Raw genomic sequence first — 23,422 nt, forward strand, 5'->3', positions numbered from 1 at the left:
AGCATTGCTCTTAATTAATTAATTTTCATTTTCCCGCTTTTAGCATCGTCGACTTTTCCTCCGCTTAAGTTCTCCCTCAGTTTTGTTCGCTCGCCGAAATTTGTTAACAAAGCCAGTGAGATTCAACTTGACTCTATTAAGCCGCTTTATTCGCGCGCAGAGCAAAGATTCGCTCTGCTCGTTCTGCCAGCACAGAGAGTAGCTGAAATGGCCATTTTTGCAAAGTATTATGCATGCACACTTGGTGTTATTTCATGTTACAGCGCAGTTTTACGCGAAACTTTGTTACGATCAATTTTCCCTCGACTGGTGTGGAATTACACGGCGGAGTCGCTGAGGCGGCGCGTGCACGCTCAAATGAATCCTCTCGGCAAAGGGAGATGCACCGCACAAGCACAATTTATTCATTCTCCTCCATGATTTGTTTGAGATCCAGCGAGAATGATAAAATCTATCGCAGCATCGTGATCATTGCGAATTAATAGCGCAGGTTTTTGCGGCTTCTCCGAGCGGAATATTGAATGACGTTCTCGCGAGTGTGTCTGCTCTCACATGTACATCACAAAGAGTATGACCTAAATATGAAACAAAACGAGAGGAGCGAGAGAGAGCAGTGCACCCGCGGCCGCATCGTGCATCTGCAGTTGTTCTCTCTGGTGTTCCAGCCACGAGCAGCACACGGCTTTATTAGCTCCCGCAGAGCAGAAAGGATCAGCCCGAGAGCCGAGAGAGCGGCGGCTTGTTTGCCTGTGAAATCGATACTTTGCAAATTGCCAGCTTGTGTAAGAACCAAACAGAAACACATTTGCCCCGTGAAATCGATCCCGCGCCACAAACAACACACAAACAGTAGATGATACAATCCGGGAAACCTTCAATGAGGAAATTGCATTATAGACGAAGACTTGTTTTGAGAGCAGATTGAAAAGGGGTTGATTGACAAAACTGAACAAATTTTGAATTTTTCACTGCAGGCCTTTTGGATTTGTAACGATTTGACCGACAGTTCAAATTATTTTCGCTGTATCAATTCATCTTACAAAACCCTCTTTTTTTGTGATAACTATAAATGAATATATTATGACATAATCTCAAAAGTTTAAACTTTTTTATTTCAACCTACCGCGAGCAGGTCTTGCAGAAACAATATCAAACTTTTGGTCAAAGACAAAGAAGTATGCTATAACAAAACTGCTAAAGCCATCTAAATCTGCATAAAAGCCGTAAAAATTGAAAAGTAAAATACATTTTTCTAAAGTGACTTTAATATGCATGTGTACTTGGCAGATGCATTAGTTTGCTACGGTTATTCATGATTGCTGGTATTTTAATGTTCAAAATACAATAAAAATCCTTCCAAAGACTACGCGTTAAAAACGGTGCACGAAATTATTTTAATTTTTTTCTGCACTAAATAGCCACTGGTGGTTTTAGTTTTAATGAGTCGCAAATTTGGATGCTTGACAATCTGCTTACGTGTTCATTTCTTCCGCTGTTTAAATTTGATATGCATTTTTCAAAATATTTATGATTTTAATATTTATTTGAACAATTAACCGAAATGTTTAAAAGATGTCGGGGCGGGTACTTGTCAATTAGATTTCCCAAATATTCAGTAAAATCTTGTTTTTGATGCATTAACCTGTTCACGGGGAGATAAAATGAAGGCCAAAATTAACTATAGGTTAAAAAAATTTGGGAAATAATGGCTGCAAAGTTATCATAGTAGATTGTCTCCCTTTTAAAAATATAATTTAATTGCATAACAAAAAATTCCTTTTGAACGCAATTAATTTTTGAGAAAAATTGGAATTTTTCACTGCAGCAGCAGGTTGTCTTTTGAATTTGAAACGATTTGACCGACAATTCCAATCATTTTCATTTATTTCTTTGTATCAATTTACCTTGTTTATTGAGATCAATATAAATAATTCTTGCGAAAATCACCATAATAAGTTCAATATGATTAATTTGTTTCTTACCGCGAACAGGTCTTTCAGAAATAAAAATCAAACGACATTTGATTGAAGATAAATATAATAAAGCAAAACTGTTCTTTATGCATACAAAACCTTTAAAATATTAAATTTACTTTAAAAATGAACAAATGCGTTAATTTAAATGCATAAAAATATAATTTCCAGTCTAAATATGGGGTTTTTGTGCCACTGTAAGTTTTATAATTATAAATACATTCCCTAGAAAACGTATTTCATCATTACATTGATTTTTAAGATAAAATTTTCGAATGGGGTGAGCAAAAAATTCTATTGTCTTGTGCCAGCAGAAAGGGCGAACGTGACGAATGGAATGGGCAGACGGCGGGCAACACTCCCCTCGTATTATAAAAGATAACATGCAAACGTTCGTGGCCTGCCTGCCCAGCAGTACTCGCACACAGACATAGCCACGATTCGCGAATGAAGTCATAAATCTTGTTCTGCTGTCAACAAAAGTTTCGGCGTTTATTGGAACCGCTTTCTGCACTGTACAAGCATCGATCGGGTCTGCTCTTGCTCTCTCGTGGATAGATGGATATTGTCGCAGTTATTCTTTTTTCATACGGCGTGGTCATTGTTTGCGCTTTGGTTGAGGGCGGCGCGGCCGCACGTAATGAGCCAATCCGTCATTACTGTGCCCGTGGCGGCGGCCGTCAAAACGCAAAAGAGAGAGCCGGTCCAAGTCCATCCCTTGGCGCTGGCAGAGATGGATGAACTGCTTTAGCTTGATATTGTTTCGCCCAATTCTGATGTTATAGCGCGTAGCGCACTCACACAAAGCGCGTCATTCCGGTCGAGTGCAAGTGAAACAAAAGAGTATTGCGTGTGTGTGAGCCGTGTTTTTCCAAGCGGCAAAATGCCACCGCAACATCCATAATGAAATGGTTGATGAAGAGCCTGCTGATGCCGACGACCAGAGCCGCAAATTTGAAATAATAATACTCGCCGCTGAATACACACCACTCGCGATCAAAATAATATACACTCACGGCAAATGATGAAATTTATTCGCATCAATTCACAGCTGCGTTACCAATACTCATAAACTCAAATTTATGCACAACTATTGGCATAGTTAGCAAATTATTTATTATTTACACATTTAGTAGAGCTGTGATATTTTTCGCAAAATAGTTGACTATATTTTAAGGCTTTTATGCAAAATAGACAAGTTAAGCTAAAACCCATTTTTCAATTTTTTCTTTTTCTTAAGGAGTATTTGCACCCAATATGAAAGAAATTGGAAATTAAAAAATAAAATTTATTCTTCCAAACCACGTTTTTAATTTTTCTTCTTTATGGTATGGCAATCAAACTGACCAGATTTGTCTAAAAACAAGAATAAACAGATTTTCGGAGGAAAAATATCTGGAAAAGTCGTCAATTGTTGAAATATGCAGAGAGGCACCAGTTTTTTCGCAAAATATTAGTCGGATTTACGCAGTTTGAGGTTTTTCAAATTTCTCTCAATATGACCCCCCAAAAGATTTTATTTCTGCCGCAAATAGGACAGAAAACATGTAATATATTTATGAAATCAGTGGTGCTAAAATTTAGTTTTCCAAAATTTAGTGTTATTTACCATTGATTCTCGTAAAAATGAGCAATAAATATAAAAAAATTCAAGCCAAAAATATTTATGGCAATGCCGTGGATGCAATAGGGAAATCAAAACGGATTTTTGACGCTTTCCATTTCAGGGCATCCATTTTCTACGTTATTTATCGTATATTTATAGACTTAAATAAATTGGTTTTGAAGTTTTAGCAAGATTTAATTTTAGGAATTTAGAATATTTACGTAAATTAGGGCCACTACGAGGCCAAAAAAAAATGATTTGGGGGTCAGGAAGCCTTTGATATATAATATTTTAAGGATTTTCCTGACCAAAAATGCTTGGAGCTGAAGTGGACAATCAAGATTTTTACATATATTTTACCGCAATTATATAAATGTTAGTTTAAATTCAAAGGTCTTAACAACCACAATAATATTAAAAAGTAGAGTGAAAATTGGAATTAAAAATCTCTTTACGGTGAGCGAATAATATTTACACAGAGCGAATTTTAATAGGTAGGCGAGGCGCAGCTAAAATATCTGAACAGCTGCTGTCTTGTCATCAGAGCGAGTAACTTCAATGCAATTGACATTAGTTAAAAATTTTGTGGTCTACGCCTAGTAAATAATTTATTACAAATTAAAACGTTAAATGCCTTTTAATCAACAGAAGTTTGATAAAAAAAATCCTAAATTCTAAAATTTAAAGCAGAATATGCATGTTGATGATTATGTTGCGTGTGCTAGTGGCGTGCGTTGAGTAATTCTAAGCTTACTATTTTCCCTTGCATCTCTTAAATCAAGCAGCAGCCTATAATTAGCAGACACAGCACAGCAGATCGCTACATTGACTATTAATTACAACCGAAGCGATGTGCGAAATTGATGCGTTTCCCCCTCTGCGATCACGCCTGCCTGCCTTTCAGCCTGTCTGCGTAGCGTGCCAGCCTGAATAATCATATTACGATTGAATAACACACTAGTTAAAAGCGGCACCGGATGAATGCGACAATCTGTTTCAGCTCAACAAAATATAATAAAAAGCCTTCATCCCTACTGATATTTGAGAAATTCTTTTCCACGTTGCACGGAACCTACTTGAGAAGTCAAAGCTATTTCCTTCTTTGAATCCGATACAACTCCATTGGATTGTCAAATTACGTTCGAAAACTAAATTTAAAGGATGAACACAATATTTTAAATACAACAAAAAATGCAAATAAAAGAGTAGTTTATTTCAAATGATCCAGCATGCACATAACAAAACTTGCATTTTAAAATGCATTTCGAGAATCATGCAGACGACGCAGTGCAAGTCAAAGTAACATCAAACTTCATTATTTTTTAAAGGAAGCATAGAGCGGCCCAATTTCTTAGTGTATATTATTATTGATTAGCATAAAAGGATATATTAGAGAGGAACATATTGGTTACTCATCGAGCTTGATGCACGGTAAAACCGTGGAGCAGAACCTTCGGCATTTTCATTCTTCAGTTGATTTTCTTCCTTTGGCTTATATTCCTTCTCCGCTGCAACAGAAGTCACAAATTAATTTGTCAAAAAATAGTGCATTAAAGGAAAGCGTTGCGGTGTAATTGGGTTGCCTAATTTTCCCTTAAATGGCAATAATTTTTTTAGGCGTTATAGATTGTAATATCTTGACAAAAAAAATAACCAATAGGCAAACCTGACCATAGACAAGGGAAATGAATTTAAGAAAAAATGACCAATTAAATATGTATAACCATGAATAAATACGAAACAAAGCAATATGACACCTGATGGGGATCCCATGTTAAGGAAATTATGTCATTTAACTTATTGTTAATATCAAGAAATTTGGTACTTATATAAGATTAAGACAATCCTCACCAAAACGAATTGATCAATATGTATAATAATATATGATAACCTGACATCACAAATCCCGAATTTTAACCATTTTTAGGCTTGATACCAGTTGTATTGGCTTATGGCCCCTCAATGAAATGAAGCAAATAATAACTGTTATAATGGGTCAAATTCCTACTTTGAGCTCTACTTGGCTTGTAAGCCTGAAGCCTACCTGCACTTCAAACTCAGGGCCTTCATCCTAGTAGTCAGGCAGACTCGTGTTTCTAAGCAAGGTTGTCTTCGACCTAGGCCTTGCCGTGGCATCAGGAGCTTCGTCATCAACAAAAGCGGTAATCTTCATCCTCGAGCAATTAGTTGACAGCTGAGATTTGATTGGTTCCAGAGGTGTGTCCACCTTGTCTGGAGAGTACTTCCAGGTGCCGAGGAAGATGACTCGCGTCTTAGGCTTTTCGGGAGTAAACTCCTGTTTCAAAATGCTTGATTTGCGCTTCAAGGCTTTCTTTGGAAGCACCATTTCTGGTTCAGCTTCAGTTTCTTCATCTTCTTTAGCAGCTTCCTCTGCATTGCTGCTCTGCGAAGTGGAAGGAGGAGCATCAGCTGTCCTTCCAGGAGGCATCTGTGAACACGTATTTATATCAACAAAACAAATATATTAGCAAATAAGAAGTAATTCTAAATTATGAAAATTAAAAGAAAAATTAAAAATTAAATAAAAGTTAAACTTAAATAATTCATGTTAAATTATTGAATAAAATTTTTCATCAGTTCTATGACAAAATTTCCTAAAAATTGTTGGCGAAATTTTTGTTAAGTTAAAAAAAATAAAAAAATTTCTGACCAATTAACTAATCTCATTGAGACGTATATAATAATGATCACATAAGGATTTTCCTTGAGTGGGAATTTTAGTCAATCAGATATATTTTAATATCTGCTGTTACCAGCAAGTGTGGTCTATCTTTAAAAACAAAAAATGCTATAGTAGATTAAATTGGAGACTGTGCTTCAGATAACAATGAAATTATTAAGGTGATACCAAAATTAATCCTTTATAGTCACACCATCAATGACTGTAACCATTTAGGTAAGAAACAACTATTATTTGCCCTGAAATTTTTAATATGCTGAGGAAAAATTTTCAGAGTTTTCTTCCAACCCTCCCTTCTCATCCTATCCGTGTTAATAAGATTCGAGAAACTCGAATATTATAATATTCATGAGAAAATTAGTTGAGTCCAAAGAAAAATAGCGTAACAAATGTTTTAGCACCATTTCTAATCAGAGGTTGATGTAAAAATCACAATTAACACCCCTTTTTCTATAATATTATATTCTCTTTAGAAAAATTAAAATGATTAAATATTTTACAGATTTAAACTTTAAGATCAAAAGTAATTTAACATGGCAAATAAGTCAAATATTATTCCTCGAATAAACGTATTGAAAAAAACGCACGCATCATTTGTCAGTAATAGACTAAACTAAATCTACTAGCTACTGGGAATTGGGTCTACTAAAAACCGCATTATTCAAATACTAAAACGTGGAGTGATTCAAGATATTCTTTATTTTAACTAAATATTTTTATCACACAAATTTATAGTCAATTTCTTATTGTCCGCCAAAAAATTAAGAATAATGCAATTTAAGAACAAATGATATGATACAGACTACTACTTGGATTCAAACTTTAGAAAAAGAAATCGTCAAATAAAGAGAAACCAGTGCTAACCTCCAGAGCAAGGGAGACCTCCCTTGTAACTGACAGCATGGAACTGTCGGTCTGCTTTTGCTTCTCCATCTCCTTGTCACTGTCCCAAAGACTAGCCAACTCAGCAAGATTGGAATTCCTGCTGACCAGGCGAGAGACTTCAGCCTCAATTTCATCCTCCACGATTTTAGCAGTCACCATATGATTCTTGGCTTGGAGCAGGTCTACAGCCACTTTGATGGCACCTGCGGGTGGAGCCGATTCGGCCTGATTTTTGTTTTCAGGCTCAGCTTGACTTTCAACAATGGGAATGGCTTGTTGAGAATCGGCTGTTTCGGGAGTCTCGAACACAGGAGCCTTTTCTTCTTCTTGATGGACACTCATTTCTTGTTCTTCACCTGAAAATTATTTATTGATTAGATCGAGGCAAGATTTAATTTTTAGTCACTACCTTCAGTGCCAACAGTCTCTTCATCAATCTTCATGCTAACATCGCAAACAGAGTCGTCGTCTGAAAGTTCCATGTGGATCCAATCGTCCTCACCATCTGCAATTTCATCATCATCTTTCTCTGCAGTGCTGGGTTTTGACTCTTCACACTCTTCAGCCTCCTGAGTCTGACACCCTTCTTTCTGCATCGCATCATCACCAGCACAACCTAAACATAACGGAGAAATTTTATTTGGCAATTTTAAAAAGGTCTATGAAATATCATTTAAATAGTTAAAAATCCTCCATATTAAGATTTTGTTTTGTGCATGTCAGAATTTAGTAAATTGTTGACACATACCTTCTTGTTATGACAGTTATGATTAATGAACTTTTAAAGGTGCAGAGTGACACTCAAAATAATAATAATTCATTGCCAACCTGTTTTAAAAAGGATCTGAAATTGACCCAAAGCTTTACACCAACCTGTTGACATTAATGCCGATTCGAAATGATGAAATTTAATTGTTACCCAAATCCAAAAACAAAATTAATATTAATATGAAAAAATGATAAGACATTTTTATATTTGAAACTTGCACTACCAGTCCATGTGTTAGGAAACACGCTGATTAATTATTGGATGAAGAAATACCAAAAGGACTTAAATTTAAATAGAAAGGCGTATGCTAATGTGAAAAAGGATCAACTATTTGTCCACGGATTAGGAATCAGGTTTACATTTTTTTATTCTTGATTTATATGTGAGTTAAAAGCCATTTAAGGTCAATAATGATGCAGAAAAAACATTTAACATCACTAAGACATTTCATCTTAGACCAGCCAGCTAACTCATGGTTCTCAATCAATGATCGATCATTCCATGAAAATTCGTCTCTGGTTCCCTCTGCTCCCCGCGCTGGAGAAGAATGAGAGCGAGAGCCGAGTCTCTTTTCTCACTATCGTCCCCATCAGGTGACACATTATTTATTTTAATACAGTCTGTTAGTGAACATCTTTTACATTGGAAGGATCTAAAAAAATGTCAATTGATTTTTACCTGTGGCAGAATCCCCAGCTTGGACAGGCTTCGATTGAGCCTCCACCATTTCAACTCCCTGCATTTCCTCGGACTCCTCAGTCGACAAGGTTTCCACCGCAGTTTCAGGCGTGTCGTGGGACAAGACCTGTTCTCCATCACGAATCGCAACAGCTTGCTCTCCAGCTTCATTCTCAGCACCTCCAGCTGGAGGAGCTTCAACTTCTGCAGACTGAGGGTCAGCCAAAGAGACGGGCGAGTCATTCATGACTATAGCTTCAACAGCCACGTCATTTGGGATCAGATTTTCCTCAGCAGTTAGAGCAGGAGCAGCTGTTAACTCCATATTCAGAGGCTCAATCACGACGACTGGATTCATGTTTTCCTTGACTGGGGAAGTAGCCTCATCTGTAGCTTCAGGTAGTTCAGGCTCAGGCTCTTCAGCAGTCTCCAGATTTTCCTCTCTAGCAGGACTGGGTGGAGCATCAGAAGGAACAGCAGATTCCTCCGCCATCTCAGCTTCTTCCACAACAGCAGTGACGAAATTTTCAGCAGGAGCCTCTGCGTTAGGTTCCTCTTTGGTGTTCTTTGGTCCAGGACTCTCCTCCAAGCCATCCACATCATAGGAGTCATTATTTTCTGAAGCAGCGATTGAGAAAGGAGATTAAATAATTTTGTTCACGCACAAGAAAATGGCTGTAAAACAGTGACCCAAAAACACAGGGTTTCCTGTTTAATACCCCCAGTTTTTCCTTAGAGATTAAAAGGGAGTAAATTATCTACATCTACATAATTGTATCTCAACCAATTTTCTCATATAAAAGGAAACAATGTTTCAAATATCCTGCATTTCAAAAAAAAAATAATAATAATAATGTAGAACATTGGTAGTTTTTTTCGAATTTAAACCAGTTTCTTGCAGGTAATGTTTGCACCTCAGTTCTTAATAATTTTCTAATCATTTCCTCATGACCTCGACTTGAAAAGTTGTTAATTAAATGTTTTAGAGAAATAGGGGTGAAAATTTAAAAGAAAAACACAGTTAATGTATTTTAGACCGATCTGACTGCAATTTGAACAGGGGGAAAATGGAAATAATTAATTTCTTGCGCAAGAAATTTACAATGGTAAAAAGTAGTGATGAAAAAACCAGGTGGTGAGCACATGCAATCCGGAAAGTAGATAATTTTATTTTGTAGTGAATTAGAAAGAAATTACGGAAGAATTGTTTGTGGGGCACATATTTCAAATAAGAGAAATATTCAAAGACGAGGTCACTGACACAACTATACATTTACTTAAAACTGTTACTTATCTTACCATCACTCAACAACTCAGTCCAACCCTCCAGCTTCTTAGTGTAATGAATGGTGAGAAGATCTGCGCACAAAATAAACAATTTATAAAAATACACGGGAAAAAACAACGATGCTCACCATTTTCCTTCAGCTTTTCAGCAAGTTTCACCAAAGTTCGAAGCATTCGCTTTTCTGATACTTTCTTGGCCGTATTAGGCGTCTTCACTTCTTCTCGCTCTGTTAAGGCAAATTTCTCATAAATATAATCTTATAAAAATTACAATTACAGAGGTTAAGAAACAGAGTATTATGAAAAAAATTGGTCGGTTGAGGTTAACTTTTCAAGTGATATCAATTTTTAAAATAATACAAAAAACACTCGCATTCCACTTAAAAAAATATATTATTTTGAGGTTATTTTATGAACTTTACCCATAAACCCCATGTTACTATGACATAAGACATGGCAGACATTTACCAAGAGCAGCGATTTTCTCGTCATTAGCTGCAATTATGCGGTTGTTCTGCTTGATGATCGATTCATCCTGCTTGTGGATCACCTCGTAGACAGAAATCATTTTCGTGGCATGCTCTTTGAACGCCTGAGCCTCTTTTAGCAGCATACTCAACTCTTTCTTCTGCTTCTCAAGCTTGTCATTGGCAACTTTCAGCAACAGCACCTGCTCCCGGTGCGAGGAATGCATTGCCCATTGATTGGAATGTCCCACACCATTCTCAAAGCTCTGAACCTGCTGTAATTGCTGCACCTGCGTCGCAGGAAATTGTGTAATTTAGATTAGGAAAATTAAACTATAATTATATTAATCAAAACGCCTCAAATTAATAACACAGAATATTTTGAAACAGAAAATTCACGATAAATTAGCCACCAAAAATCCACGCAATGTCAGGAAAAAATGAATTTATTAAAAAAAGAAAACTAATGTCATGCCTCAAAAACTTACTTGAGAGCTATCAACGTCGTCCAACTGAAAGACCAACTGTTGCTCAACGTTACTTGTCGGACGAACCTCACGGACAGGTATGTCCACGCTGCCGCCAAACATCCTTATCATCAGCCTCATTGCCTCGTTGTTGGGATTACCCATGTTGAAAGCTTATGCACTGTAAAAAAATTTAAATGCACGGATTAATAAAAAGCAGTACATACATACAAACTCGCAGCAAAGAATGCAACAACTATGACACTAAGCCACACTAAATTGATTTGATTTATGTACATATTTGATTATTTTCCAAATAGGGTCATCTGCGTATTTCGAAATGATTAAGCTTGAGTGCCATGGGTGCATGTAAGAGACAAATAATCAATTATGCATTAATGAAAGGTTTGTAACATTGATAAAAATGCATTGATAGTTATGTACATTAAGAAAATTACATACATAATCTTATTTGTCCTACAATATGTATGCACATACTTATGTCAGCATATCATATCTGATACATAATTATGTAATAGACACAGAACTGACAGAATGAATCATTATGTATATATATGTATGTATGTATATTATGCGTAATGTATGTACATACATACATACACATTCCCAATTTTCCGCTGATTGTGAGCAGCGTATCACATGATGTATGTAATTATGTATCTATGTATGTATGATATGTAATATATACTTTATGCATAATTATGTATGTCTGTATCTATCGTATATTATACATATTTTTCATATTTGCCTTTAACCTTAAGAAGTTTGATTAAAACCTCGGACTTGTAGCACCAAGAACAGGCCTTGTTCTCCCTAGTGTCTGTCGTCTCTGTCTGTCTGCCGTCTGATTGTGAGTGTGAGTGACTGACAATGAGAATGAGTGTCTGTGTTCTGTGTCGGTCTACTTGCCTAGTGCCAACGCCAACTTGCCAAGTGACTTATCGGTCTAATGGAGAAATTGAGCTGTATTATAATGTATGTAGTTTTGGTTTCGGATTCGCGTTTCCTCGTTTTTGTCCCCCTCTAGCAATAGTCACTCTCTGATTGGTTGCAAGTTGCAAGTTCTCTCCTCTTTATATATTAATAGTGTTGGCACCAATCAGCACGGGACGGGACCAACTTAAAGTTCCACTGACTCTGACTGACTCCCACCTCCAACACCTTCATAAGCATTCATTCGTATTTTTTTCGTATTCGTTACTCCGTTGCTCACTCAGTTCCTCCCGTTAAACCTCAATCTCCTCATTGTAAACAACAACAACACGTTCACATCTTTTGCTTCACATTAATGACAAATATAAAAAAAGGTTGAAGGAGTCAACGAATCCAGCGCGTAATTTTATATTTAAGGTCCTCATTTCGGTCCTTCAGTTCTTCAGTTCCACCACTCACGCCAGCAGCAGGATGCACAACGCGTGCCGCATGGCTTTAGAACCTTAATTCTTGATTATTTTTGCTATGTTGGAAGACGAGACAGAACCAGAGCACCGCCCATACATTTTTAATCTTTCAGATTTTTTGTTAAACTTCTGACATTCGGGCTAGTGGGGAACCAGAAGAACGTCCACGACGATCATAATTCAACCTATTTTTGAGACAGTTGCGCTAATAAAATCCAATATCAGACGTCAGAAAATATAAAATGAGAAATTATTGAATAATAATAAATTTAATGCTTTCCCCCATCTCCTAAAAGCCAAAGTAAAAATGTTGCCTATTAAAACACCACCAAATGAACTGTATTTTTTAAGAATGAGCAAGATGATAGATGATTAAAATTTAAATAAAAATTGCTTAGCCAAAACAGTTTTGATCCAGAATTCAGAACAAGAAAAAACTTTCTCTGTTAAAATAGACTTTAAAAATTCGAAAAATGTTGGAAATTTTTGATAATTTGAAACCCCCCATTTTCATATATTGAATGGATATCTTCAAATTCAAAAACACAAAAAGTGTTCAACAGAATAATAAGGTTTTTTTACCAATGTTTCAAATTTTTTTCTCTAATAACAGGGCCATTTTGTTTACTTAATTATAAGGTTGGTAGCATTTTATTATTAGCATTATTTGCCTATCTGATTCTCAGTCTTCAATTTCCCCTGAATATGTTTTAATACTGTAATAAATATTTTGAGATTCCCCTTGGTGGCACTTTGACGTAGTTAATAAATAGCCGAATAAAATGCACTAAAATTGACGCATTCGCTTAGAAGAAAATAATGGAGCGTACCTTGGAGCCCATTCTTTTTGTGCCGATAACCTCGCGGCTCTTCTCAGCGTAATCCAGGCCGCTTTGTGTAAAAGAAGTTTCGACCTCGTTCAAACAGTTAAGAGCAGGCACAGACTATATATACTTCACCCTCGGTGCGGGGATGAATGGGAAAAGGCAAGGGGCGTGTTGCTCTGAGATAAAATCGGCAGAAAAATTAAAATTCCGCCATCGCACGAGGGAGGGGGAGAGGAGCAGGATGAATGAATGGGGATCAGCGCCGTACATCACAACAGATTTTATCCCGGCTACTGCGTCATTTTTCACAATCGCACTCGGAACAAATTTATTGTGTGCTCAGTGCAAAATGATGTCCGTTTGCACTCTGCTCTCCACGCTCTTTCTTCATCGTGAATCTCGCCAAAATGCTCAGCAGCTTTTGCTTGGTTTAATCCGGCACATTTTCTGAGTTACACTTATGCAATCTGCGCTCAACTCTACTTTCTGTGATTTGTATTTTTCGGGTGAAAGAAAGTTTTATGCCGACGTGAATATTTGTTTTTAATTTTAAAACCGAAATTTTGTCAATATTGCTCCCTACTTTAATATCATGCAGAAATATCACAAAGATTATTTTATTTTCCTATTCTTTTATAAATTAAAAGCTGTGGAAATTTTAGATGTGGTCAAAATGTTTAATTTTGTTCTGTTCACTTGTGAAACCATCGTCTCCTTCTCAGGTTTCGCCAATTTTTTCAATGCGCAAAAAATGCAAACTGTTTGTTTTGCCCCACAAGAAAAAAACAGGTGAAAAAACACCAGTTTTGTGTTTTTGCGTATTTTTCATAACTTAACCCCATAAAAAGTTACATTTCGCGCCAAAAATGTCGGAAGTTTTGGAAAATTACGTTGGTTATTAAAATTTTCGGTCATTTGGTGAAACCAGTAGACTATTAACTGATTTTTTAAAATCCCTTATTTTTGGTTATCCACATTATGAGAATTTTCGATAGGAAAATTGCATAAATGTTTCGGAAAAATTAGCAATATTGCAGAAACAAACGCAAAAAACAGTTGCATGCAAAATGCATTTCCTGAAAAATGCGGGTTTTTGCGAACCTTCCTTCTAAGACCCTATAGACGTGGTAATATTTATTTAATATAAATTACAATAATTCAATTGTTTTTCTTCTTCAACACAAGTATATTTACATTTATGTAAAAAAATATAAATATTGGTGCAAAATATTTAACTACTCTCCAGTTGGTTTTTCAGCAAAGTTGCTTCTTCAAACTTGGTGCTTGTATAAAATAAACTAGTTAACTTCTAAAAATATTAAGATACAAACAAAATAAAAATCTTTGCTAGCTTTCAGACTTTCAGAGTGATAAATTCACCAAAATAGGTTTGAATGTTAATTTTATTATTTTTCTATAATATTACTATTAATTAATGAACGCCTATTTCTTTTAAAATATTTTTTAATATTAAATGGTTGTATTGTTTCTTTCCTTTTTTAAATAACTTCTATCGTAGTACGTTAAGGGAAAGTTTATCAATAATCTTACATTCATAAAAGAGTTCCTGACGTGCATTTTTGTTGCGAATATGATTTTATATCCTATTATTTTATGTATTTATGACAAGGCAGAATAAACAAGAATAATAATAATAATCTGCAACACAGCTATACCAAAATACATGATTAGTGCCCTCCGACCCCTTAGCTTACAGCCCGCAGAAAGCAATGTCACAACATCCACCCCTCCAAGCTTCGAGGCGACTCTTGCCGGCTCAGATCGGAGACGGTTTCCTGGTCTCTGCCGAGCAGCATCTCTCCTGCGCCTTTGCCTATTAGTTGCTCCTCTTTTGCCTTGCCAGTCTCAGTAAGAGTTTATCTTTTATTTTCAAAGTCTCGTCCGCGTAACTTAACTTCAGTAACGTAATTATGGCCAATTTCGCAATTGAAAGTCTTTTTCTCTCTGTTAGAGTGACTCTGAATAATAAACCAAACAACTTAATAAAAATAAATAGCTTGGAAAATTTATAAAACAACTTGTTAAACACAGCAGAAATTTTCACAAATATTACTCCTGAGATCAACAATGATTGCCATTAATTGTTTTAGTGATCTACGCTGCAAAGTTGTTAAATATATCTGGTATGAATTTTTCATTGGTTGAAAAAAAGCTTTTTTGGTGAACAATCGAATCCGCAACGGAGTGGCACATGCGTATTTTACTTTGAAACTGCAGTTGCACAGATCCATTAGTTCCATTTTATATTAAACGAGAGTTTTACTCTGCGGCGGATAGTCTGGAACGATTGATGAATTGTTAATTTCGCCATATGCTTCAACGGCTGCGAAATGCGTAAGCGTAAAAGCCCAAAGCTCGCTTCGCCATTCCGTTTGTTTCGCCGCGCATTTTTTCCATCTCATTTTGCGTGCAAAGCCGCGGAGAGAGGACGAGACGCAGCAGGCAGAAGCGGAAAAGTTCGCTTCTTCATGTGACCGAAATTAGAATCCTTGCGCGCAATTTGCGTAAACGAAAGCAATTTCGCCTTTAGCGGCGGGTGCGGGCGCATCGCGCCGCCGTTCCAGCAGGTGCTCGGCGATAATAAGGCGGTGGATTTTGCAAGACGCGGCACAGGGGAGAACGCGCCCCTCTGGGGCTTGAAAGAAATATCCAACGGCAAAGAGAAAGTTCTTTTTAGCCACGAATGTTGAAATTAAAGTTGGAAAAGGGGCTATTTCCAATGAACGTTTGTTGAGCACTGCAACTCGAAGAGCAAATAATGTTTAATTTTCAATCTAACCATTTATTTTATTTTTTGGATTTTCATTGTTATCATCAATTCCAAGAATTAAAAAAGAACTTAAATTCAGTTAAAAAGAAGATTTTTGTTGGATATCTAAGAGGCTGAAATGGTAATTCTATGTGTGCGAGAAAATCGGCTCCGAAGCTTGCATGCACTGTCTTCTTTCCCCAAAAGGGTAATTTACTTCAAAATTAGAGCACCCTTTGATAGATTGTGACGAGAGGAATTGAAATCAAGTGAAAAGTAATTGAAGCCACATTTAATTTATTAGGAAATTTGAAAAAATTTGAAATCTAATGGTTACTCATTTCCATTATGATTTTTTTTTTTTTTTTTAAGAAGAATATTTATTTGTAATCTTTGGAAGTCCAGCCAATTCCGAAGAATTAACGGCTGGTGCTTATACATAGCTGCACAAGGCAGCATAATTTAATACAGTCGTGTACATATTATCATGAGATTAATGCAGTATATGGTCGATAAGAGTTCGATTCAATTGTTTATCAGGCACTTTTTGATTTTTCGCTTAACATCACTTTTGTCTCTCAGATTTTTTAACTCACTCGGTAACATGTTCCACAGTCTCGGCAAAATACATTCAGATGTTCTATTGAAATATTTGTTATCTAACATTGGTTCGACAACTGGAGCGGCAAGTAACAATCGTGTATTATACTGGTGCAATCTCTGATCACCAAAGTCACCATCAAAATATTTAACACACAATAAATTAAGCTGATAAATCTTGTCAACAGGCAACACGCGCCAAAAATGAAAGTAATTTCGACGATTGAATTCACATTTTTTTAGATAGTTGAATGAAACCAACAATGGTATTTTTAAACGATTGAAATCAATTTAAAATTTTGCTCTTCAATTAACTTTAAAGACTGAACCAAAATTTAAGGTTTGAAATAAAAGAAAGGGTCATAAAAATTGTGGCTCAGTCAGAGATAATTTATTCTTTACCGATTTTTTAATCTGCTCTCGAGACGGAGAAATTGGAAAAGAGAATAAATGAGAATGCCAGTTGCATTTCACATTGAAGCGCTCGTTTGGCGGCCGATATAATGACTGCATCCAAGCCATTGAACAATCCAATCAGTGCACAAATCACGGAGTTTGGAGCCAATTTGCAGCCGCAGCCGCCGCCTTTTCCATCCTGCGCTCGCTCTCTCTAATGCAATATTCCACCGCGCGCGCGGACGTGTGCAAGCGGCCGTTTTAATTCGCCGGCGAGTGTGTTGAGTGCGCCGGCGGTGGAGAGAGAGAGAGAGAGAGAGAGAGAGAGAGAGAGAGAGAGAGAGAGAGAGAGAGAGAGAGAGAGAGGCCGCGGTCTGCCCGTGCATTTTGATGCAGTGCCCATTTATATTTCACGACGACGAGTTGCTGCACAAAGTGATTATATACGCCGGCCGTACTGAACGAGTACTGAGGGAGAGAGAGAGAGAGCAAAGCACCAGCAGAGAGAGAGAGAGAGAGAGAGAGAGAGAGACCGGCAGTTGACAGCGCAATTTAACGCCAGGCCAAATTAAGCGCGGCGCTCGCTGTTTTTGCGGCCTAGTTCGTGCAGTCGACGCCCGCCCGCCATCGCAACCCAATGGCTGCCGGCTACAATTCAATTTTTATTCCCGCCATGCAACTTAATTAAATAGACTCGTCGGCGCGTTAAATATGCATGTGATACCATAAGCACAGAGAGCAGGGAGCAGACTCAACCAGACAAAACGCGTTTTATTTCCACCGAATAATCACTTTTTAGCTCTCTCTATGATATGCCATACACGACGAATAAAAACGTCATTTGATGAAAACATGAATGTAAAAATAAATTACTATAGTCGAGTAACAAGAGCGGTTCACAGTTGACACAAACAGTTTCGCTCAGTTCTCATTTGGGGCTCAGTCAATGAAATTCACGCCAGGTGAGAGTCTGTGAAAATTAGAACATTTTACATGATTGTATTCTAAAAATATCAAAATTTTAGTGTCCTCTGGGATCCTCTTGTCAAACTTGCTCAAATAAATATGAAACAAAAGGTGATCGCTGTGATCAGCCAAAGTCAAAGATTGTTTGGGTCATTTTAAAAAATTGTGATTTTTCATGACTTTTAAACAATTCAACTTTTTAGAATTTATCCCTATTAACGAGTTCAAAAGTAGTTAATTGTATGTAAAAATTATAGCAGAAGTTCCAGATTAGCCAATTCTTTCGTTTTGGATAAAAAAAAATCCTATTCGAAACTTGAAAAATTCATTTTTGAAATTATTTTTGCCATAAAATCTGGAGTTTCAAAATTAAAAAACAAATAAACAAAACTGCAAACTCGTCTTGACCATCACTAACAAACTGAGGGTTGTGCATTTTTTGGTTAATATTCCTTTTTTGAATTCCAAATAAATAAAAAATTACATCGCTGATGAGCGACCAAAATTGTTATATCCAAACTCTACATTTTGAGATATTTTTAATTTTTAGAACTCTTAAAAATGTTACCAAAAGATTTCTTTTTTAATTGTAAAACAGTATCTTTATTTCAGATTTTTTTCTGATTTCAGGTCGAACATCTTTAGTTGAGCTTCAGTTGTTGCGAAATCGCGCTTTAAAGGTAAGTCTAATCTCGTATTGTTTTATTGGCCTTTGCGCGACACGCGCGACAAAGTTTTCTTGTGTCTGAAGTTTGGAGCTCGAATTTCATCAGACGGAAGCGATAAAGCGCATGAATAAATTGCCACGTCACTCTCTCGCTGGCGAATCTTTTGTATCGCGTCAGGCCGAATTTAACGGACTGCTTGCGTCGACAAAACAAACGGGATCAGCTCAAGCGTCCCTTACCGTAACTCCCCTAATCCAGTAGCGCACCAAATCTGATTTTGATAAAAAAAAAAAAAAAAAGAAGGCAACGTCGCCCCCAAGAGGCTCTTTTGCTCCAGCACTGGTTTTTACGCTACATTCTCGAGCCAATTTTTACTTTTTTGCATTTCCTTGAGTTAAAATAATTTTACTAGCATGGTAACACGTGATTGATTTCAGCGAATTGAATTAATAAACATTTTTTATTTCACTGATCTGCTGTTTTTATGCATTGAAATCTTAAACATTTCCATTCTGTTTGTCTTGCGAATTTTGTGCAGATTCTTCCTCCGCTTTTTCCTTTAGTTTAATTTTCAATTTTTAATGAGTCACTATTTAATAAGGTGTAAAAATTAACTAGCACTCAGCAATTATTAACAAAATCAATAACTCTAAAAAAATATTAAAATTTATTTATTTCTTATTATTTTGCAAATAAAAAAATGAATATTTCACTGCTGACTGGCTCCACCATTGGCCCATTCACTGTGCACACAGTGTCTATCAGTCGGCGAGGGGAGAAAACCATTTTGGCCCATTTTTTTACAACACTGCTTTTTTATCGCGCGTTTTGATCGGTTATTTTGGCACATTGTCGCTGTCAAACGGTGGCGGCGCACACAATGTCTGGGGTTAGTTGTGACAGAGACACCCTGAGCGGCCCGAGGCTTAACACGGCCGCTCCTGCTCGGTCTAAAGAGATGACGTGCCGGCCGATTTTTCAGCCGCCGGCACTCAACGTCGCAGCAGCCGAGACGTGCGAGAGCTGCTGAAACAAGTAGTAGTACATACACACACACGCGCGGCCTTTTTGCTCCCGACGCCGCCGCCAATTCCTCCTCCGGCTCCAGATCAATATTCTATTATGTCTTTGGCGGCAGGCAAAGTGTGTGTGTGTAATGCACCACGCGCTCTATAATTAACACGTAATTTTTAGGCTCTTTGCTTCGGGACGTACTCGTTCGAGCGTCGTTAATTTTCCAGCCAGACTCTGCCTATACCGTAACTAAACGGTTACTCGTGTGTGTATTTTCGCTTCGGGCTGTGATTTGCTTCGCTGGAGTCACGATGCTAATTGATTAAGTTGATTAAAGACGCAGAACGTTTCGATTCGTGCTTTGGGCTTTCATGCAGATCAGCAAACACAAGTCGAGTTGCTCAAATTAAAAGTTCAAGGTCAAAAGTTTCATGCACTATTATTAGTTTTTTCCTAACAAAAAATACGGAAAGTCGTATAAACCTTTGATTCATGACCCATTGTCAATGTGTATAGTCTATCAAGCCAAAGGAAAAGAAAGAAATAAAACCACAAACGAATAAAAATAACATTGTCTTGTCATTGGCGAGCTGAAGCCAAACTCCGGGAATGACAGTCGAATATAAGCCAAGCTTTTCCGTTTCCATCGGAATTAACATTGGCAATGTCGTGCCAATCGATCATTCAGACGAGCTATGCAATGTGCTCGTCACGCCGGTCACGCAGGTTGCATATCCGATAAAATAGCTACAAATCGATGGCGGAGAGCCGAATGGAAATTTACTTCGTGTGTCACAAGGTTGGATGGGCGCAGTTATTTCCTATTAAAACCCACGCGATAAACCCGAAGAAGAGAAGCTGCGCCTTATCTCTGCTCTGCGTGAAAAGAAAAGAAAGTGTAGGTGTGTGGGTGTCGCGCACCTGCGGGGCAATTACCCCTTTCTTTGTGGGGGCGGGGGCCTGTTGAGCGTCATCGGCAGCGCGCTGCAACTTTGATTTTTCGCCCTCGGGGACGCGCCGGTTTCGCGCGCGTCGACGCGAAATAAAACCACTTTGGCTGGCAAAAGCAGGGAAAAAGTTTCTCCCTCGTCGCAGTTGTCATCGTGTCAGTTTGTGCCGCTTTTCCGTTACATGTTCCTGATTGATTTTCCGTCTGATCTTTTTTCCCTCGGCCGCTCGCAGCGAACTTATTAATCTCGGCGACGCAGTTCGAAAATCATTTCTCCCGGCGAACGGAAATTTTGCACTGCTGCCGATTAATCAACGGTGGCGGTGGATACTTATTATAGCTGCTGCGCGCGAAACAAAAAAGTGACAATCAGCCGCGCTCTTTCGGCATTTTTTCAATAATGAGAGTCTACATCTTCGCAGAGAAGCGCAATTTTCGGCGCTCGACCCTCTTTCCCTCTAATCACCGTCGAGGGAAATTGATGTTGAGCCACGCGTTCTTTTTATAAGAGTGCGGGATCAATGTCTCTTTTGCGTGCCGCCATCCCGTCTAATATCTCTCATAGGCTCGCCCACAAAGAAGCAGAAATAAGGGAGAATAGGCACCGCTAGGTACGCAGCCAGCACGGTTCGGCTCGTGGAAGACGCGGTCAGAACCACACATAAAAATTCTGCATTCCTTTTTAGGTTTGTAAGTAATTGGTATTATTCGTCATCGCATTTTATTTTAAAGAATTTTAAAACATATAAAGTGAATCTGCGTTTCAAAATTTATACCATAACTTGAAATACTCAGAAAAAAGGAAAAGCTAAAACTTTCCAGAGTGTCATTTAAATTTCTGATAAATTCAGCTCCAGAGTTTGCATTCAAAGCAAACGGTGAGCGCTGTCTCTCTTTTGAAAATTAGGTTAGACATATCGTAAATAAAGGAATCAAAATCATTTTCTGAGAAATTTGGGATAAAATCTAAAATTTAATTGTAAATCGGTTCTGATTTGATCCTTGCGTATTTTTGCTAGATTAAAGGCATCAAATTGCATCAAACTCCGATTAGTCATGGAAACTGATTTTACTGTTTGGTATGAGCTAAAACTATTTGAAATTTCTGAACGCTTGTTTAAAATCGATTCCAAATATGATAAATTTGTTTAAAATTATTAAAAAGCTGAATTTAAAACAAAATAAATAATTCTATTCAACATGGAATACTCTAATGCATTGATTTTTTAAAGAAATCGTTAAAGTATTAAAGAAAATGATTAAATTTGTAGAAAAGTCTTTTTTTGACACTTGATCTTTATTTCTGGCCTGAGAGAGAAAGAGAGGTTTATAAATTTTAGAGGCCAAAAAACAGGGCTGTTTCAGAATAATGAATATTTTAGTAACTCCCACTTAACAATTTTTGCTATTTTTAATGTTCTCTTGACGCACACATTTTTCGCTGTTGCCACAACAAGCCGCATCTTGAAATAGATTTCACCGAAAATTCAAGCTTAACCCAGCAGTACCAAGGCTTTCTAGCAATTCTGAATACAACCAGAAAATACATTTGATAAGAGGAAAAAAGCACTTTTCACATCCTCTGAACCGTGAGCTCTCCATTATTGTAATTTCAGCTGGGAATGTTCCTCTTTGGTACCATAGAATAAACGAAGCTTTAAAGAATGGAGTTTTTTAGGGTCGTAGAAAAATCTGAAAAGGAAACTGTCGTAGAATCAAGTGAAATGGCCGTAGCGCTAAAAAAACAGTCTCTGAACAAAGGAAGAGCGGCCAGTGAATTACGACATCATCAATATTCATTAGGATGCGTCTTCTGTTTCCCTTTCCTACGTTAGGCTGCTTCTTGGCTAAAGGTCGTTTAGGACAACAGGAATCAATACTCTAACACAATTACGGTAACAATTTATGTTTATTTTTTATTTGCGTTATCTTTCACCGTCACTTCGCCAATTAGTAAAGTTTGGGGCCGAAAACAGATACCATTACTACCGCAAAATTAAACAATTTCCCGCCAATAAAATGAACCAAGAAGTATTCCCATTGGAAAACACTAATTTAAAAAAGTACATTGATAAGACGTATACCGTTGCATTATCGTATTCCAGCTCAACATACAAAAAGTAAAACTCGCACAAATCCCTCATCTCAAATTCAATTCGGAAAACAGTGCATCATCGAGTAGAAGCGAGAAAAACAAGGGTCGCTGCGAAAGTGAAATTTTTACGGCGGGCGTAAAAAGTTGTGTTGCGTCATCTGGCGTGTGTACGTGCAGAGTGTGTCTCGTCTCGAGTGTCACATCAAAACCGTGCCGCAAGGAGACTTTGCGTAAGATTTAGTTTTCGCGTTTGCCAGCCTGCCTGCCTGCGGAAAATCCGTCATGTGCCGCGCGCAAAAGTGTCTGTGTGCGAATACACGCGTTTGCCGGTCCTCAAACACAGCTGCTGCAAAGCCAGCCGCCGACCAAGATTTCGCACACGGAGCGAGTTTACTTAATGAACTGCTCGTCGTGCGACACGCGAGAAATGAAATAATTAGGCCTGCAGCGCCTCTGATTATGGAGAAGCAACAGCAACGCAGCGGCTTGTCGCAATTATCATCATTCTGCTAACCCAGCACTCAGCACGGACCGCTTTTATTTAGCAACTGTTGAAAAAATCTTGATAATAAATTATTTGAACATTGTGAGATCTGCTCATTGGGGGGACAACAATAATTTTAATACGTTAATTGGATTTCAGACGGTTAACGGGCACAACTTTTCATGATTTTCTCAAAAGGAGCAGGAATTTCGCAGTATATTATACATTCGTTTGACTGATGATTAACAGGTTTTGCATGTTTGAACGAATTTAAACGCTTTTAAGACATGTTCAAATGACATGAACGGTGAAGATAGGAATATTAAAAAATATCACTGGGGGCCAGGTTGTGATCTGTGTTGGTTCCCACCGGTCAGAAGTCAATATGTATGGCGTCGA

At 37.5% G+C, this 23,422-nt stretch overlaps 2 protein-coding genes across 3 annotated transcripts in view; one reads left to right on the forward strand and one right to left on the reverse strand.

Annotated features, from left to right (window-relative positions):
• Positions 1 to 4,773: 4,773 nt before the first annotated feature.
• LOC135934085 (neurofilament heavy polypeptide-like) lies at positions 4,774 to 11,742 on the reverse strand. Of its 2 annotated transcripts, none has more exons than XM_065475600.1 (10): positions 11,631 to 11,742; positions 10,855 to 11,014; positions 10,368 to 10,656; positions 10,028 to 10,126; positions 9,912 to 9,971; positions 8,613 to 9,230; positions 7,575 to 7,781; positions 7,145 to 7,521; positions 5,624 to 6,028; positions 4,774 to 5,087 (listed from the first exon to the last, which is right to left on the reverse strand). In XM_065475600.1, exons 2-9 carry the CDS (start codon positions 10,996 to 10,998, stop codon positions 5,651 to 5,653), a joined length of 2,172 nt encoding a protein of 723 aa, XP_065331672.1. In that variant the 5' UTR covers positions 10,999 to 11,014; positions 11,631 to 11,742; the 3' UTR covers positions 4,774 to 5,087; positions 5,624 to 5,650. The 2 variants fall into 2 exon arrangements, with proteins under 2 accessions (XP_065331672.1, XP_065331671.1); XM_065475599.1 differs by having other exon boundaries at positions 11,610 to 11,707.
• A 6,730-nt stretch (positions 11,743 to 18,472) lies between these two features.
• kek5 (kekkon 5) overlaps positions 18,473 to 23,422 on the forward strand; it is a 192,797-nt gene continuing 187,847 nt past the window's right edge. Inside the window, exon 1 of the mRNA XM_065479241.1 lies at positions 18,473 to 18,493. The gene's annotated coding sequence lies outside the window, so the exon portion shown is untranslated. The remainder of the gene's footprint in view (positions 18,494 to 23,422) is intronic.

This window comes from Cloeon dipterum, chromosome 1 (assembly GCF_949628265.1).
Source record: "Cloeon dipterum chromosome 1, ieCloDipt1.1, whole genome shotgun sequence".
NCBI classification, from domain to species: Eukaryota; Metazoa; Arthropoda; class Insecta; order Ephemeroptera; family Baetidae; genus Cloeon; species Cloeon dipterum.